This window comes from Amaranthus tricolor, chromosome 5 (genome assembly GCF_026212465.1).
Source record: "Amaranthus tricolor cultivar Red isolate AtriRed21 chromosome 5, ASM2621246v1, whole genome shotgun sequence".
In the NCBI taxonomy this organism is placed as follows: Eukaryota; Viridiplantae; Streptophyta; class Magnoliopsida; order Caryophyllales; family Amaranthaceae; genus Amaranthus; species Amaranthus tricolor.
Window position 1 is genome coordinate 28541554 of NC_080051.1, and position 17953 is coordinate 28559506.

General features: G+C 34.4%; 2 protein-coding genes across 7 annotated transcripts; one reads left to right on the forward strand and one right to left on the reverse strand.

Moving 5' to 3' along the window:
- The first annotated feature begins 582 nt into the window (after window positions 1–582).
- LOC130814211 (uncharacterized) lies at window positions 583–10433 on the forward strand. 2 transcript variants are annotated; one of them, XR_009042331.1, is made up of 12 exons: window positions 586–1116; window positions 2756–3064; window positions 3143–3251; window positions 3325–3418; window positions 5750–5837; window positions 5932–6015; window positions 6841–6937; window positions 7038–7125; window positions 7487–7592; window positions 7729–7821; window positions 9093–9277; window positions 9501–9641. XR_009042331.1 is itself a non-coding variant. In XM_057680288.1 (11 exons), exons 1-11 carry the CDS (start codon window positions 931–933, stop codon window positions 9906–9908), a joined length of 1662 nt encoding a protein of 553 aa, XP_057536271.1. In that variant the 5' UTR covers window positions 583–930; the 3' UTR covers window positions 9909–10433. The 2 variants fall into 2 exon arrangements, 1 of the variants encoding a protein (XP_057536271.1); XM_057680288.1 differs by lacking the exon at window positions 9093–9277 and having other exon boundaries at window positions 583–1116; window positions 9501–10433.
- A 589-nt stretch (window positions 10434–11022) lies between these two features.
- LOC130814212 (uncharacterized) lies at window positions 11023–15925 on the reverse strand. Of its 5 annotated transcripts, XM_057680291.1 has the most exons (10): window positions 15704–15925; window positions 15583–15614; window positions 15283–15485; window positions 13607–14071; window positions 12925–13099; window positions 12561–12849; window positions 12306–12378; window positions 12125–12215; window positions 11956–12035; window positions 11041–11562 (listed from the first exon to the last, which is right to left on the reverse strand). In XM_057680291.1, the coding sequence occupies exons 4-10, from the start codon at window positions 14069–14071 to the stop codon at window positions 11317–11319; spliced, it is 1419 nt and encodes a 472-aa protein (XP_057536274.1). In that variant the 5' UTR covers window positions 15283–15485; window positions 15583–15614; window positions 15704–15925; the 3' UTR covers window positions 11041–11316. The 5 variants fall into 5 exon arrangements, with proteins under 5 accessions (XP_057536272.1, XP_057536274.1, XP_057536275.1 ...); XM_057680292.1 differs by lacking the exon at window positions 15283–15485; XM_057680289.1 differs by lacking the exons at window positions 15283–15485; window positions 15583–15614 and having other exon boundaries at window positions 11023–11562.
- Between the last annotated feature and the right edge of the window lie 2028 nt (window positions 15926–17953).

Below are 17953 nucleotides of genomic sequence, written 5' to 3' on the forward strand. Positions count from 1 at the left end.
GTTGGTCCATTAGGCCATATTGTTAGTATTGGGCCTAGTTACTAAGTCTTTTTGGTGTGCCAGGTTGCCAGCTAGTATTAAGTGTATTTGGTGGGCCCATTTGTGGCTTTACTTACGGTATTTTGACTTTTAAATCTTGGTGTTTATTTGGACGTTGTCCTGCAGTGTGGTGTCGATGTATTTTTGTGGTCTAATCCACTATTTTGGTGTATCATTTTTGTTATAGGGAGCCCCATTATCTTATGTTTGTCAATGAAAATTTTCTTATGAGATTTTTTATATCGTCGAATTTATATAGAATTCCTGAACTTTTCTTTGAATAAAATTCACTAATTATTTATTTTTATTTTTCTTTAAAAATCAGTGAAACAAATAGCGACCCCATGATAAAAATTCTTTGCATACCCATTCCTTTCGAGCCTATCCCATATCAAAAAAATTACACAAATTCTTATAAGAGACGATTTCATGCGAGATGAGCTCCAAACTTTAATGAATAACTTGAAAAACGTTACTTAAAAAGGCCATCTCTCACGAAACCGAGCCGAAAAAATTATGCTTCTCAGTCTTCCCTCCCCCACTTGTAAACTAAAAAGAGTGCTTTAAATGCCTCTTATTCCTTGTTAACTTGTCAACTTTGAACTTTTTTCTCATTCTCTCTCTAACTCACCCCCCATTTCTTCTTCTTCCTCCCAATTTTCTCTGCACTTTCCAGTTTCCATAGCCAACCATCTTCTTCACAAGTCACAACAAGGGAGCACGCACTGGAAGAATCCACTTCCATTTCAAATTCCTCCAGATTTCTTTCCTGTGGATTGTAATTCCAATTTTTTGTTCTGAAGAAAAATAGTCGTAAACCCTAGAAATTTTGTTTTTATGTGATGATCGCAGGTTCTGAAATAGTCAAAATTAGTGTTAATTTTATCAAAAATGATGAACACCTCCAATGGAATCATGTCTCCTTCTTCATCGTCGAATTCCGGAGCAATTAATACTCAGTCATCGACTTCTTTGAAGACTTACTTTAAAACTCCTGAAGGTCGTTACAAGCTTCAGTATGAGAAATCTTATCCTTCTGGTCTTCTTCATTATTCTCATGGAAAGAGTTTTTCTCAGGTTTTCCCCCTACTTTTTAGTACACATTTGATTGTTTACGTTTTCAAGGAAGTTTCGGATGGAAACCGTTATCGATTCGCTAATTGGTGATAACATTGATAAATGCATATAATTTTGGTGGGTTTTATATTCATGTCTCTTGTGATTAATTAGCAAATCAAGTATTCTGTTTGTCCCAAATTAGTTGCTACCTAGGATATTATGTTATGTTGTTTGTTTGTATTTTTGGATTGATGCTTTGAGTTAGATAGTTTAAAGTGCCCTAAGGTTAGATAGTTTAAATGCACTAAGATATGAGTATTTTAATTAAGTATATGGGGTAACCGCGTTAACATAGAATTGGATAAATTATTATCTACTATTAGGTTAGATTTTGAAGTATAATGGGTGAAAGTTTTCTATAAAAGAAATGTTGCAACTAAATTGAGACTGACCTTGAAAGGAATATATAGCAACTAATTTGAAATGAAGGGATTGTTATATTTGATATTTCTTGATTTTGATGGTGATTCTCCGTTAAGAATATTTTGATGTGTTGATGGTACAATAGGTTTTGATAGGGAAGGCATTTGGACCCAACAATGGTAAGAGAAGATGTAGAAGAAAGTAAGAAAAAGAGTATAGACAATAGCAATCAAGAAGAATGAAGCTTTGATGAACAAAGCACACACAAAGATAAATAGTGTCTTGAACATCCCCTCTCAAATGAAATTATATTTCATTAACTAATTTAACATTCCATTAATGAAATATCACTCACAATGTTTGATCATACACTATCATGTTTAAAACTTTTTTCACCTTTAATGGAGCTCACTCATACTAATACTAGATAACTCCTTTAAGACTCACAAACCCTATTTTTCCTTTGTATTAGCCACCTCTCTATACTTTTAAATCTGATTTATGGTCAATAGACAGCACCTTAAAAATTTTAAATGACCCTAGCCCAAAAGACAAACTTTCCCACAAAGCAAAACACAAAACAGAAAACTCGACTTGGGTCTTTGCACGGTCACGCTACTTGCATCCCATTAGACAAGGTATGCTCATGCCTCATTCAAGGCACCCATTGTGCACCTTCTTGCCTTGTTCAAGGCACTCTTCACGTACTCCCACCTTGTTCTTTGTTGCCTCATCACCAAGGTCCCATGGCACATCAAAGACCCTCCTTTAACCCACACATCCTTCCTTGCATTCCCCACAATTCCTTCATCACGGCACGCTAGTGAATTGCCCAATGTGTGATTGAAGTCATTTCCAAACATGGGTAGTTTGACTCTTGCATTAACACATTTTCATTGTAGCTGACACTTAGTATCTTGTCGTGAAATCATTTTTAACATGATTTTTGATTTTTGAAGCCAAAAATGTGAAGAAGTTTCCTTGAAATTATCAACTCTTTTATCATTTCTGTTGGTGTGTTGATCAGTTTAGGTTTTTGAATTTGTATTTACTTCATTGATGGATTATGTAGGCTTATTATTTTGGTGTTTCGTTTTATTAAATATAGTGGAGAATTCTTGGTTGACTGAATTGAGTTGCAAATTCACCATTATGGAATGTCTTCACATTCTTTCCCTTTGACATATGCAAGTACTTTATTTCCTCATTATATCGGAGGAATTGTTGTTTGTAGGTGACCCTTGCTCATTTGAAAGATAAGCCTAACCAAAACACACAAGCATCAACGTCAAGTGCAGGTGTTACCAGTGGGGTAAGATCAGCAGCTGCCCGAATTTTAGGTGCTGGGAATGGCAGGGCACTTAGTTTTGTTGGAGGAAATGGTGCAAGTAAATATGCAAGCACTACTAGTAAAAATGGATCTATGGGAGCTTCAAATTTGAGTGATACAAACAATAATCTAAATTTTGATGGAAAGGGGACTTACTTAATATACAATGTAGGTGACACAATTTTTATTAGTGATTCGAATTCTCAAGATAAGGTAAAGCCTTTTTCTAAAAATATGGTGCTCATTGATTTCAGCGTTAGGTCTTTTTTATATGTCTGCCTCTCTATGCAGGATCCAATTAAATCAATAAATTTTAGTAATTCGAACCCTTTTTGCCATGCATTTGATCCAGATGCCAAGGATGGTCATGATTTCCTTATTGGGTTGAACTCAGGGGATGGTAAGTACATATATTTTTTTCTTTACCTTTTAAGATTTAAATTACTAATGTTTGTGTGGCTTTTGTTTGATAGTGTATTCAGTGTCCTTAAGGCAACAATTACAAGATATGGGGAAGAAGCTTGTTGGTGCACATCATTATAATAAAGATGGGTCCTTGAACAACAGGTAAGGATTCTATTATATTGTGTTGTATAAGGCACGAGAACCTAAACTATTACTTGCATTATGGTTTATTGTAAATTTTTCCCCTAATAATTGGCTACATTTCTACTTTAGGTTGCTTTAATGTAAGGGGCTTTTTCTTATAGCTATTCTGTCCATTCCTAATGATGTACCTCTTTGCTGTTGCTAAAAGGTGATGGAGATAAACAGAGAGAAAGAGAAAAGGTTGGGCAAGAAATGGAAGAGCTAATAATATAAATTTACCATTAATAGCAAAACAAAAAATGGGGTACATTAACATGGAACATAAAGAAACGAAAAGAGGATATAATGATTAGGAATGGAGGGGACTTTTAGCGAGTTTAATATTGAACTCCCTCTTAAAAAACTATAAGAAGAAGCATAGTCGTGTGGTAACATTATTTGCGTAGCCTACTTCCAAAACATTGTAGGCTATGGCATGACTGCCATTCTTGCCAAACACTTTTTCACCCATATTGCCTTCATCTCAAACAAAAATTAATAATGTTGCTTAAATTTTACCTTTAACTAACAAATATGGTATTTATGCAACTCATATGATATTTTTGTGCATCACCATTCTTCACCAATGTTAATAAGCGCATTAGCCCATTAAGACTCCTCATTATTCTTCACATCTCTTGGTTTACAAAGCTAACAAGGTCATTTCTCTCTTTTATAAACTCGAGCTTTCTTCCTTAATCTAATGAGATAACTTAGATCATAGCTCTCACACAGTGTTGCAAACATTTCAAACATGTCTTCCCTTTATTGGATTTTTGAAGTGTTGCTATGGTCCACGACAGACAAAGGTACATGTCCAAGTGTTTAACTTGACTTTTTATAGGCCTTGGTATAAATGATTTTCAATTTGAACTTTTCAATCCATGAAAATGTATCCTGTAACATTTATTAAAAAAACCTCCAAGATGTCCATATAGGCCATTGTGTTGTCTACATAGGAATTATAATCTTTCCATGCCCAAACGCGTATTTTTTACTAGTGAAACTATTACTATTGTTGGACATGCGTACATATGCTAGTGTTTGGCTTTATTATTTTATGATATATTTCTAGTGTTTTGAGCCAAATGAAGTCTATATATTTTCTTTTTACCCCATTGAATTATCTAAGTGTCAACATGGATGTTTTTTAGGTGAATGAAAATTTATGTAAATGATTTCATGTATAATGTCAAAATTTTATTTATTTTAAATACTTAAACTTCTATTAAAAACAAAATATTTCAGTTTTGGTTATTAATGTTGTGAGAGCATGTATTCATCGTGTATGGGGCAAAAATTTTATAGTTTGCAGTTTTGAATTATAATGGACTTTGAAATCATGTGCATCCTTTGTCCAGGTGATGTGGCAAATAATGTTTGCTATCATGTATTAATCGAAAGCAGTCTCTTTGTTTTAGAATGGTAGGTTTGCGAAGTCGGACCCTGTGAGTTACACAATTACATTGGAGTAATGGATTGTTGTAGCATTTCGAGAGCCACAGTGTTGTGGGTTGCCTCTTTATAGTTCCATGATGGTTCTTTTTATCTCAATTGAGAAAAAAGTTTTCCATTGCAAGCCATCATAGTTTGTCCAAAGGAGGAATATTCTCTGAACTTAATTTTTTGTCCCTTTAGGCTCATTGTCTTTGGCATTTGTCATGATTTGAGGGCAGCCTTGATCAGTGGAAAAATTCTTCTAGCAGGAAAATGGATGGAGTGGTCAACCTGCTAGTATAGGGAAGATGGTTAGTTTTTAGTTTAGTTGTGCTCCTAGAAAGGAACAAACTAGTCTATTTTGGTGTAGCCTTATTCAAATTTCATGTTTTGACTTATCTTGGCGTTCATTGATTTTGTAAATGAATTACTACTTTATTATAGTTTAAGAGCATGGGTTTTCTTGTACTTAGCCCTTTCACCCTGATGGATGTGACCTCATTAGTCATTACTATCTTTAAGTGTTTTCAGTTTTATTGCTTTCAACAACGACATTGCTAAAAGTCTTAATTCCAACAATTGGGGTCTATTACTCAAGATGAACAGAAATCGATTGCAAATAGCAATCTTCTAATGGTTGCTATTTCACTTGTACGTGTTACTCCAGGGCCAATTATGTATTACGAACTATATATTTCCATGGTAAGGCCTGAAGATGAAACATTTATCTTGCCAACATTTTTCTGAATTCTATCCTTGACAAGTCTTCTACTTTGAGATTAATTTTATTTTCTTTACTTAAAGAATATCTTGAACAATTTCTTTGTGTTCTATAATTTGTGCCATAATGTAGAAAAATGTTGTTTCATGCAGCCGTTGCACTAGTATTGCGTGGGTTCCCAAGAGTGACGGTGTCTTTGTTGTTGGTCATGCAGATGGAAATATGTATGTGTATGAAAAGGTGTGCCTAATTATGTTGCTACAGCACCTGATATATTTAACATTAGTCTTGTATTTTTATTGTTTTTCTAGCTTATTTTTTAAAATTCTTCCAGAGCAAGGAAGGTGTAGGTGATCCTTCATTCTCTGCTACCAAGGATCAGAATCAGTTTTCTGTAGCCCATGCACGGACGAGTAAGGTACACTGTCTATTTATGTTTATTAAGAATGCATCATGTAATTTGCTTGAGCAAAATTTTTTTGTTGACCATAATTTTGTTATATTGATGGCATGGATGCTGTCTGAAATTTAAGATTGTACTGATTTTTCTTTGGTGAGCTTTGAACAATTAGCGAAACAGAGCTTTGAACAATTAGTGAAACTGAGTGGCTACATCATATAATCATGACACTGTAGCATCTGCATGTTGTTCCCAAGATATATTTTTGTAGTTGAAAATCTTCCTATATCCTATGTATTATGTTGTATTTTTTCATATGTTCTTAATGCATGGGTGCTAGTATCATGTTATTGATATTTTTGGAAGCGGAGAATCATTATGAGCAAATGTAAATTATCCTCTCAAGTCTCAACTCTCAAGTGTCCGATATATTGTCAATCAAAAAACACGTAGAAGCAAATCTTAAGGAAATTTGGTATTTTCCTTGTTTTTATTCTTACATCTAGACAGCTTATAAACAATCACTTTGCAAGAATAGGGCCATTGGTTTTACACCTAGCTGCCCTTTTGTTTTTCTAAATCAACAGGTGAATTCAATTGCTTTGTTCTTTTCATTACGGGAATAGTATTTTGTGATTCTTGTTGCAAAATTCGGGCTTTTATGGACAATTGCTTGATAATGCTTGTTGATCAGCATGAATTAAGGAAAACAGATTGCAATCACCTAATGAAGACTTGAAGAACTGTGATCAGACAACATGTGTTCTTGTCTTTTATGTGTATGTATCAGTTAAATTCTGAACTTTTATTTTGATACTTGATCACTATGCATCTTATGTGCAGAGTAATCCAACTGCTAGATGGCATATATGTCAAGGTTCAATTAATAGCATTGCATTCTCAAACGATGCTGTCTACATGGCTACTGTTGGAAGAGATGGTATCCTTTTGAATATGCTTTTCTGGTAAAATATTGAGGAGTTTTCATTCAATATTGATATTATGTTGACAGCTTATCTAGAGTTGGTGCTTGAATGCAGGATATTTACGAGTTTTTGATTATTTGAAAGAACAACTTATATATGGTGGAAAAAGTTATTATGGTGCTCTTCTTTGCTGTGCTTGGAGGTATGGTCTTCTCATTCTCTAAATGTGTACTTGTCTGGTGCTTTAGTCTTGATATTATCTTTTTTAGTTCACTTTAATGCCCATTTATTTCTCAGGTTTGTACTTTTGGCCAATAGTACTTTGTCTGAAATGTTTAGGCATTTAAATTTCTGAAAGAATTTTGTTCCAAGTTTTCCTGAAAAATATTGGGAAAAGAAAGTATTGGGTTCTTGACTTCTTGGATACGTTGGTCTCAATTCTCAACTCCCCTCCCCATCCAAGAAAGAAAGTATTGTGTTCTTTAGACCTCGAGCATTTTTTATCCAATTGTTTGGATGTTTGAAAGATTCTGTATGGTTGACTGTAAATTATTGGTTGACAGTGGGGACAGCAAGTATATTTTGACTGGTGGGGAAGATGACTTGGTTCAAGTGTGGAGTATGATAGACCGAAAAGTTGTGGCTTGGGGAGAGGGTCACAACTCTTGGGTAAGTTGTATTTTTTTCATTAAGCTACTGCTTCATAATCCTGCTGTGCATGACTTTTCTGTTTGCTTCTGTCATCTGATTTTCATTTGATGTGCTGATTTTAAAAATAGTTCCTGGGGACCTAATGTTTTGACAGGTTAGTGGAGTGGCATTTGATCCTTTTTGGTCCCCACCAAATTCTGATGAGTCTGAGGAGAACACTGTGTATCGTTTTGGCTCTGTTGGTCAGGTAAGCTGAATTTCTTGCTCATTTGCTGTTACCTTATGTTTTTGCAAAGAATGCCGACCTTTCAAAACTGGCCTTGTATTTTTAACTTTAATTATATGTCACTATAGGATATACCTTTTAGTTGTGTTTCAGTTACTTTACAGGGTAATGTGTATTTTACTGAACTGTAAGTACAATGCATTTGAGAGGCTTCTGCCCTCCTGAGTTCTAGACAAAGGAGTGTAGACTGTGAAATAGGCATTCCTTCCTGATCCTGACTATGGGACTTCATGAGTGCATCAGAAGTGTTTGGTTTGGGGGAATACTTTTCCCTTTCATTTTTCATTGTTTGGTTTGACAAGGGATTTAAAATGGAATACTAGGGGTGTAAAAGAGTTTTTCATTTCACTATAAACATTTCGCTCCAAAATAAGTAGCAAACCATATTCCTCCACTGTTTCATTCCCAAGACCTCAATTTCCCCCTTTGCTTTATAGTTTTTCCATCAAACCACACAGAAGAAAATTATTTATCATTTGCATTTTTCTATTGGAGAGTATTTTCATGGAAAACTAATTTCCATGGAAAAAGGCTTTCCTTTAAACACCACACGCCCTTTTTATGGTATCTTGTCCTCTAAAACCTGTGGTCAAAATGGTGGAGTCATATTACTTATCTGATTGATTGCTTACTTGGTGAGGATATACATGCTTAACGGTTTTGGTACTTATGCGAATCTCATAGAAACTATGATACTCGGTATATCCCGCTTATAGAAACTATGATTAGGGCCTGAGTGGATGACAACACACCATACCCTTATTTAAGGAGGTTGCAGCCAAGAGAGCTTCGGCTAGAGAAAAACTTGCAAAAAAAAAAAAAAAAAAAAAACTCAAAACGCACCATAGGCACGACAAAATGAGTGGATTTTGATCTCGTCTCTTAATCAAGTGATTAGAGAGATGCATCCTTTCAAAAACCATGTTGTGATCAACATGGTAGTTGGCTAAAGTCTGCTAGCCACTATTTTGGTTAAACTGAACCATTGAAGAATTATGGATGGAAATATTGAACAGTCCGATCCCACATCAATAAGTTAGTTGTGGACTTGTGGTTAACGTCTCCTATTTTCAAGGACACTGGTGGAAAGCAGGGCAAAACATGGACAAAACTTAGTGACTTGCTTGAAGAATGTTGCCACATAAAAATTTAATGCGTTACATTTGATTTTGAGGGGTTTGGATCAATTTTAGTACTTGTCGTTTTCAAATTAAGATGTTTGTTATTGCAAGGTTGTTGGTGTTTAGGCTGATGTAATATCGAAATGAGATCGAGTATTTGAGGGGACATCACAACAATGGCGATGTAACTTATTCAGTCAACCTAAAAGCGGAACTACAATTTTGTATAATTGTTTTATGTATCACTGGAATCAATTGAGTACGTTGGCCTGCTCCCCTTTCACAGCGTTAACCTGGTACGAAACTTCAGTTTAAGTGCTAGAAAGAAAGCCTGTTGACATTTTTGTTTTAACGTGTGTTTGGTCTGGTTAATTTTTGTAAACCTGTATTGTGTGGGCTGTGTAAATGAAAGTGCCATAGTTTTGGTTTCTTATAATTGGTCTGCAATCTAATTTTAGCTCGACAACTGTCATAGTTTTGTCTTGCACAATGTGTTGACTAAGCTCTTTTGGCGAGCAGGATACACAACTTCTCCTTTGGGACTTGGAAATGAATGAGATTGTAGTACCACTTCGTCGAGCTCCTGGCGGCTCACCTCGTATTGGCTCACCGACTTATAGCACTGCAAGCCAGTCTCCTCACTGGGATAGTGCCTGCTCCACTGGTACACTACAGCCTTCTCCCAGCATGCGGGATGTACCTAAGCTTTCTCCTGTGGTGGTTCAGCATGTTCACAATGAACCTCTTTCAGGTGTGATATTTACTGAAGAGTCTGTGCTAACTGCATGCCGGGAAGGTCACATAAAAGTGTGGATGAGGCCTGGGTGTGCGGAGAACCAATCCAGCAATTCAGAAACAATCTTGAACGTCAATTCGAGAGAAAAGCCTGTAATAATGAAAAATAATACATCTAGCTTTAAGCAATAAAAACATCTGCTTAGTAGTTCCCATGGCTTGGTCAAATGAGTTGGTTCTCCTCACTATGTTCCCGGAAGAAATGGGATTGATGAAGCTGAAACTACCAAAAAGCTAACCTGTATTGAAACTCTTTAATAACCGGGTTAGGTATATAATGTCGTTGGTAGGAAAATGATTCACAGTTTGCGATGCCAAAGGTTATACCGTCCATCTACAATCGTTAGGGTTGCGACTCAACAAATGAATCACCCAATTCTTGGATTTGGGGGTATAATATGGTTGCTAATATAAGTATTAAGCATCCCATGTTTTGATGTCCAGATCTTGTTTTTGTTCTTGTTTTCTCTCTTTTTTTTTTTTTTTTTTTTTTTTTTTTACTAATATGGTAAATTAGTATCGTAAATTGTGACTCATCTTCATTGGAAGTAAAAGTAGTTCCATTTGTCCTATTCCGGACTTACATTTAAGTTGTGTATTTTTATGCTCTCAATAAATTTTACCAATGGGCAATAAATTATTTCATTTTAATGAAAACATTTTGAGCTTTACATTATTCTGAGGTGATTTTGACTTTTTTTTAGTAAATTATAACAACTACTAGTCATGTAGATTTTTGTTAAATCACCTTTTATAATATTCACTTATAGAGTGAATTAATGTTATAAGGGTGTAAATTAATTAATCATTAGACTAATTGTTAATTTTCGTAGTTAATATTCTTTTTAATTTGGGGGTATATTAGAGATTTTCCCGCTGATAAGAAAAGAAAGGGACAAATTCTTCATATTAACGGTGAAAATTAAATTTAAAAGTGAAAGTAAAATTATTTGTCCTTTCTATATCACTTAATTTCTCAAATCCACTTGAACTCAATAATTTTACAATCATATACACTAATCCTTCATGTTAGGGATGGCCGGGGTCGACCACCACTTCTCAACTTTTGAAATTTCACTTTTATCTGATATTTTTGCCCACCATAATTGTTGCATTGCGTCTCATTTGTGACAATCATTTAGTTAATTTTTTGCATTAATTAAGGTTCTAATCACGACATTTTAGGCATTTTAGATAAGACTTAAACGCACTGAGAACGCACAAGCAAAAAAATATGCATACACAACATTAATTTATATACATAAACAATCAACAAAAGTACTGAGTATATAAATACACCATCATCATTATTATTATTATACATAAATCACAAAATTTAGCATACATGATATTATACGCTGTCTTTATAATATTTACATAAATTCAAAATGGAAATTAATATGACTTATTTTTCATTCTCTATAATAAGTGATCCTTTTGATCTACTTTTGTTTCATAATTTAAGTCTATACTGGTTGGAGAATTACTGGTGAGCCTAGTGGTTTAAAAGAAAATAAAAAAAAAATCAGCTCTATACAATTTAGTCTCCATGAGAACTAGGAATGTTTGCTAGAATTTCAGGTTCACTGGGGCTCGCTTGTGCCAAGCTCCCGATTTCAGATGTTGGTGCAGAAACTCCGCGAACAGCAGAAGCTTGCGTATTGGAGCGACCTTGCCATATTCTTCTCCATCTCAGAATCTCAAAGAGAAAGGAACATCCACACATTGCAGCTCCAAAGCCAACAAACGTAGCGATTAAAACCGACACCACTGCTTGCATGTGTAGCTGTATACCGAAAAACAAAGAGATCGTCTCTAATTAATCTTAGTTTTGCACAAGCACTTACGAAGAAATGTATCTCGACTCCTCTCTAAATAAAAAGCACCCCACATCGATAATCTAAGAGATCGTTTTTGACTATATACATAAGGCTAAGACATCCCCCTCCTTATTGCCGTATGGTTCTAAGATGGAACACTCTTGGCCTATGGATGGGTACACCCCAAACCTGTTTCCAACACTCTACAGTCGACATTTCCAACGAAACAATCCATTGACCCCATTACGTCTATAAACTCATAAAAGATCGAGATCATGGAAAACAGCATAGTTCGAAGATGGAAACAACTCTCTGACTACAATTATAACAAACTCGAGACTGCTGAAGGAAGAGCTTACCAGGTAGTACAGAATTTGTGCAAAGGCAACAACCAGTAAAAATTGAGCCGCAGCATACAGCCAAAGGAATTTTCGTCCAACTAAACACGATTTCATAGCACTGTTAATATGATAAATTCGTACAACAGAAAGACGATAGTTAGGACACTATGAGATCAAGCCATTATACCCATTGTTGTTGACGTCATGGAAGAAAGAAGGCCCAAAATACAAGAGAACGGAAGTGAGATAGCGATTGCACCTGAACCCATTTTCTTAATCTGTTTACAAGAACATTTAAAGGGTCAGATAGGATACGAAAATCAATTCTTACGAAATAGTAGTATGTTGAATTCGTACACAAGACTCACCAAAAGTTGCTCGAGGAAACAGAAATATGAAAGCATGCTTACAATTACAAGAACGGGAACATCTTGCCAAACCCTGAAAAGAAAAATAAATCGATGATGTCTAAGTACAGAAAAGATGAAGATACCAATATCGTTCATATCACTACACTTAAGTTCCATTCAATGCTAAAGAATTCCTCGTCTTTGCTTGTAACAGGGTTCTTTTCATGGCGATATTATTAGATATTTCGTACAAACGGGTGATCTTTTACTTGCCTGAAACCCGCCAATTCAATATGCTCGCCATTATTTGTTGGTCGATCCTGATTATTCTGAATACGTAAAAGTGTAACAGGAAGGTTTTGAACATCTTGCTTGCATACTTCACAAATTTTGTTACCTTTGATGCTAAACCATTTAACAGCACATTCTTGGTGAGCAAGAGCAAGTTCACCTTTACAGCTACATTCCATTTTGAGTGTTTCCGAGCCTTCCCCAAGTTCGACTAGGCAGATTCTGCATACAGCTTCCTCTTCAGGAATGTTCTCACCGTTATCATCCATTTCTGAATCAGTAGGTTTATGTCATTTATCGACATAATTTGAAGAAAGAAATATACAGAAAAGTACGACAATATTACCATCTGCATCGTTTACTGTTGCACCTGACGCCACCAATGTTCCATCTTTAACATGCGGCGTTGTTGGGATCACACGAAAAATCCCACCGAAAGAATCTATCTGACGTGCACTTTGATCTTTGTTAAGATCTGGAACAGAACGTGAACGATGAATAGGTAGTCGGAGCCTTCCTTTCTGTAAAGTGAGCAAATTTGTTGAGAATCAAGTACACAAAACTCTGCCTTGCAAATGAAATACAAGTAGAAGCAAAAACGTTATCACATTTGCCATGGAAATACGAAAAACATCTATCATGTACGCAAGGGGCTCATATAGTCATAGTTATAGTCATCAACCCAGTATCCCGCACAAGTCAGGGTAAGGGGCTCATATTTCGGTCAATTTACATCAGAATGTAATGATATAATAGGTAGAACAATGAACTAGCACAAAGACTCACAAAAGCATTGATACAAAGTAGTCTACTCAAAATTAAAAGTTAGCATTTGTAGGACATTTCTTATGAACAAGACTTTAAGTTAGCAGATAAATTTTTTATTGCGCTTGTACACTACAAGACCCACACAAGAGGAGAGTTGATTGCACACAAACCCAATGAGGTTTCAGGGGGGATCACATGGGGGTTATTTTTTCCAACAAAAGAGACCTGATGTGCTCGAGGGGAAGAACCTATTCACTTACATTGCTTCCATGTGCAGATCCTGGATTAGAGTGTGCAATCGGAGTTACAGGCAAAGATGATGCTTTTTTTCCTTTTGGTGTGAATAGCTTTGAAAAAGAAAATGTCCTGGTCACTCCCGGTCTTCCTCCCCTTACTAAAGATGGGGAGAGGCCAAGAATGGATGCATTTTCGATCTCTGAAGGGTAATTCTTGAACTTAAAACTAAGACTCGGGAGGAGGCTTTTGATCGAAGATTTGTCCCTACGAATGGTGGAGCTTAAAGACCTGTTTAATGTAGCAATGCTAGGGCTGTTCATTGGTGAGAAATTCACTCTTTTTGGTGTTGGAAGAACGTTTATTCTCACGAAATCCTCCGGTGAGTTCTGCACACTTCGTGATGGTATCTCGAGGACTAGATTTTGTGGTAAAGGCCTATTGCGTTGGCCAAGGGGACTTTCTTCAGTTATTTCAGTTGATCTTTCCATCTGCAAGGACAAATACAGCAAAATATAATATCAATGATATCATCATATCCAAAATTGCACGAAGTATGACACACAATTGATTATTGACTTCATTACATACAACAGTTGCATATGATGTTTGCTATCAAAGGTTAATCAGAAACAACATCAGGTTAGTGTTTACTTCCTAACGGGAGCAACTTAATGACATTGCAGTAATATAATGTACTAAGTAAATATTGGTTTTCTCTTTTGTAAAATAACATAGTTGAAATGCTATCTTGATCACCAATACCTAAAAAATATATTAAAAAAGAAACTTTTGGGGCCCAGTTACAACAAGTGCACCAAATTTGCCATAATGCCACAACAAAGGCGGCAAAGTTCACAACAAAGGAGATCCACAAAAATGCCTTAATGCCTTAAATAATTGTAAAACTTATATTTTTTCTAGTATACTAGTAGCTGTATGCCATCAAATTTGCCCAATATGCATTAGCGGAAAATCAAGAAAAGTAGATAAATTGATATTTTTACGGGAAAATAGGAGACATATCGATAACAAAAAAATGTTAATTATATGATTGGGATAAAAATAAAAAATAAATATATATTATAACTAAAAATAGAAATGAAGTAAATTTAATAGCAGAAACTCAAGTGACTTAAGACGTAGGATAGATTATTTGATAAGTGTAGTAATAAGAAATAATATCCATATGAGATTTCTAAAATTATTCTATACACCAAATCAGAAACCACTACAACCCACAAGTCAAATACAATGAAATTGAATTGAAAGGCATGAACTAAAATTGGGTCTTACTTCACCATACAATAAACTACTACATAAACTAAGTAATTAGCATCTTTTAATTTTTTTAAATCTTTTAGGAGAATATGAGTTAGTGTAGTGATTAAAGATTTTTTTTTAATCTTTATTATAATGATTTGATTCTCACAATCTAACCTGCACGAATTAAAAAATAAAATTTTATTATATAAAAAATGTTGATCGATAAATTATTCAAAGCAAACCCACTTCACCATTCCCTCTTCCTAATTCCTGCCAAATCAAATTAGGTGATGCAACATTTTCATAGCAGAATTTCTGATATCACAGTGTAGCAAACCAAAATTTCCAGATATAGAAGCCAATTTAAACACAGAAATAGTACATAGAAATTAGAAAGTGAACTAGTGTTGACTGATGGATATACAGTACTAATTACCTTGTCTGATCATGACATCATGTATTCAATAATCATAAAGCTTTTAACACAATTTAAACCATTAACAATAAGGTATGAGTTATCTATAACGGGTAATCACGGCTCTTTATCTTCCTCAAGTCGTGGGACTCTTTTGGTCGCGCTCTTCTTTATGGGTATGAGTTGCCGCCGCCTTTTCTTCTCAAGACGTTGAATTTAATTTTCTATGAGCGGGATATATTAGATAGGATGATGATGATGAACAATAAGGTATGAAAAGAGCAACAACAAACAAGTTCTAGGGTGGGATTTAGGAGTCACCTTACTATTGTTAATACTGATAATAAAAAGGTCTGCAACAAACAAAGAATAAAAAACAATAAACAGAATTTGGAAAATAGAAGTAAATACATTAAAAGCAAAAGAGCGCAATATTAAGCACCTGGTGATTATGAGTCTGTTTGGGAATTGAACATGTTTCATCAAATATAGCTTATTCTTCTTCTACCAAAAAGTATGAAGAGGGGAGATGTAGAGTTAAGACTTATGAGTACGGGTGGGACAATGAAAAAAAGGAATTTGAATTGGATATTTGGAAAGGAGGGTTTAGTGGAGGTTTTCTCCAGGATATGATAATCACTCCAATTCTTTTCGTATTGTTTTCATTTTTTTATTTGAGCACTTCACTTTAATTGTTTTATTTCTATTTTAAAACATAATTTTTGAATCAAATTGTTCCTTATATTATTTATGTAATTACCAAAATATCCTTATTTTTTTAACTAAATTATACTATTTAACCTCCCAATACTCACTACATCACATGAGTATACTATTCAAGATAGTCCCTCCACTTTCTTAATATTCGTATCCAATTTAAATGAAACAATTGAAAAAAATTAAAAGTAGTATAACACTTGATTATTTTGAATGAAGGACTCCAATGAATTATGGCTGATGACTTGGACTAAAATAGTTATTAGTGTGAACACCAAAATCCTTTTTTAAAGTCTAGAATTAAATTATTTTCTACGATCAAGTGTTCACATTGATACAAGAGGTTGCTCATGGCAGATAACAGGACTACTCAATTGGTACAACCGTTTGCTTCCGATGATGATTCAATGCAGGTGCGAATCAAGGACACAAGCATGTACGTCGATTAGCAAAAGGGTAAAGTGGGCTACCACTCGAGGCCTAAATTTTTTAGGATTAAAAAATTATATTTTCATGTATAAAATTGATATTAACTTAGTTAATTTAGATATAATTTATTTTTTTTTGCTAAATAACACTCTGTTTCATTACAAATGTACCATTTGTTTTTTGCACGTTTGTCATTAATTCAATATTTAATAGCTATAATTATGTATAATTAAAAAATTACAAAAATAAGATATTAATAAATCTTATATTGAGACAAATCAAACAAGATCCAATTGATTGTTTTAATGTATGGATTAAGAATAAAATACAAATTAAGAGTGATTGATAAATAGTATCCCAAAAAGCAAATTGGACATTTGAAATGAAATGGAGGGAGTATGATTTATTAGTGCTTATTTATAAAGTGCTTAAAATATCAACAATAAAAATATAAAAAAAAGTATTATATTATTTATTACACCTAAAAGGTTTTTATATTTCGCTCTGAGGCCCTAAAACAAACGAGACAACCTTGGACATTGGTATAATTTAGTCTTAAACGCTCATCTTTATATGTGTATTTAACCAGCTCAACTATCATTTTTTATGTTATTGGTTACACAATTCAATAATAATATTTTATTATCAAATAATCCGAGTCATAGGCTGGTTCATGTTCCAAAAAGAAGCATCTAGTTTCCAAGCATAAATCCCATGCCTATTGTCCTTACTATGCTCTTGAGGAGAGATAGATTCTAGATCATTACGAGGTAAAGGTTTAAATCCTGTTCTTTTGGCAGTTCAGCATGATAGGCACAAACATAGCAGTTCAGCATGATATGATTTTTATAATTAAACCTTATTTTTGAGTGGAATAATAATATTATCGGCGCAACAGACACGACATTTGGGCGACCCAACACGACATAATTTCCATGGTTATGAGTCATTTAATGGCATCGCGACATAAAATATGATTGCATAGCTCTCAAGAGCTAGGCATCACAAATGGGTCCAATCAATTGAGCTATCAAGCATGGCATGGTGCTGTTGAACATTCACCATACAAACAGACTGTCATTTGTTAACAATTACTCCTATGGCTGTAGTGCACTCATAGTCATAGTATGAGGTGGTCTAATAAAGCACTAATATCAACCATTTATGGTTGCTCTTTATTTCTTACTAACTTTTGTTTACTATAATTTGTCCCCCACTATCTCTTTAGATTTACTATCTTCCACTCTGGACTCCGGATTGTGATAGAAGAATTTAATATATTTTTGACTTTAATTTATAGAGAATTGTTATATTAATTAATTTTATAAATGGTGTAATCTATCCAAATTGATGGTCTTATTATGAGGTCGTCTCGTCCAAAACCAGTTATTTTAGTATAATAGGGTTGTAACTTCTAAGTCAAACGAAGACAAAAATTTAAATTAGAAAGGTCAAATAGTCGATATGGTGGCAATATAATTATAATTGAATAAGTGAAATACTAGTAAAATAATTATAGTCGAAATAATAATATACTCGCAAAATA

Coding starts and splice junctions, on each gene's coding strand:
- LOC130814211 (XM_057680288.1), top strand. CDS start 931: ATGATGAACACCTCCAATGGAATCATGTCTCCTTCTTCATCGTCGAAT. Junction 3,419..5,749: donor GATGGGTCCTTGAACAACAG/GTAAGGATTCTA, acceptor TGTTTCATGCAG/CCGTTGCACTAGTATTGCGT. Junction 6,938..7,037: donor GGCTACTGTTGGAAGAGATG/GTATCCTTTTGA, acceptor GCTTGAATGCAG/GATATTTACGAGTTTTTGAT.
- LOC130814212 (XM_057680289.1), bottom strand. CDS start 14,071: ATGGAAAGATCAACTGAAATAACTGAAGAAAGTCCCCTTGGCCAACGC. Junction 12,036..12,124: donor CATGACGTCAACAACAATGG/GTATAATGGCTT, acceptor AATCGTGTTTAG/TTGGACGAAAATTCCTTTGG. Junction 11,563..11,955: donor CACAAATTCTGTACTACCTG/GTAAGCTCTTCC, acceptor TTCGGTATACAG/CTACACATGCAAGCAGTGGT.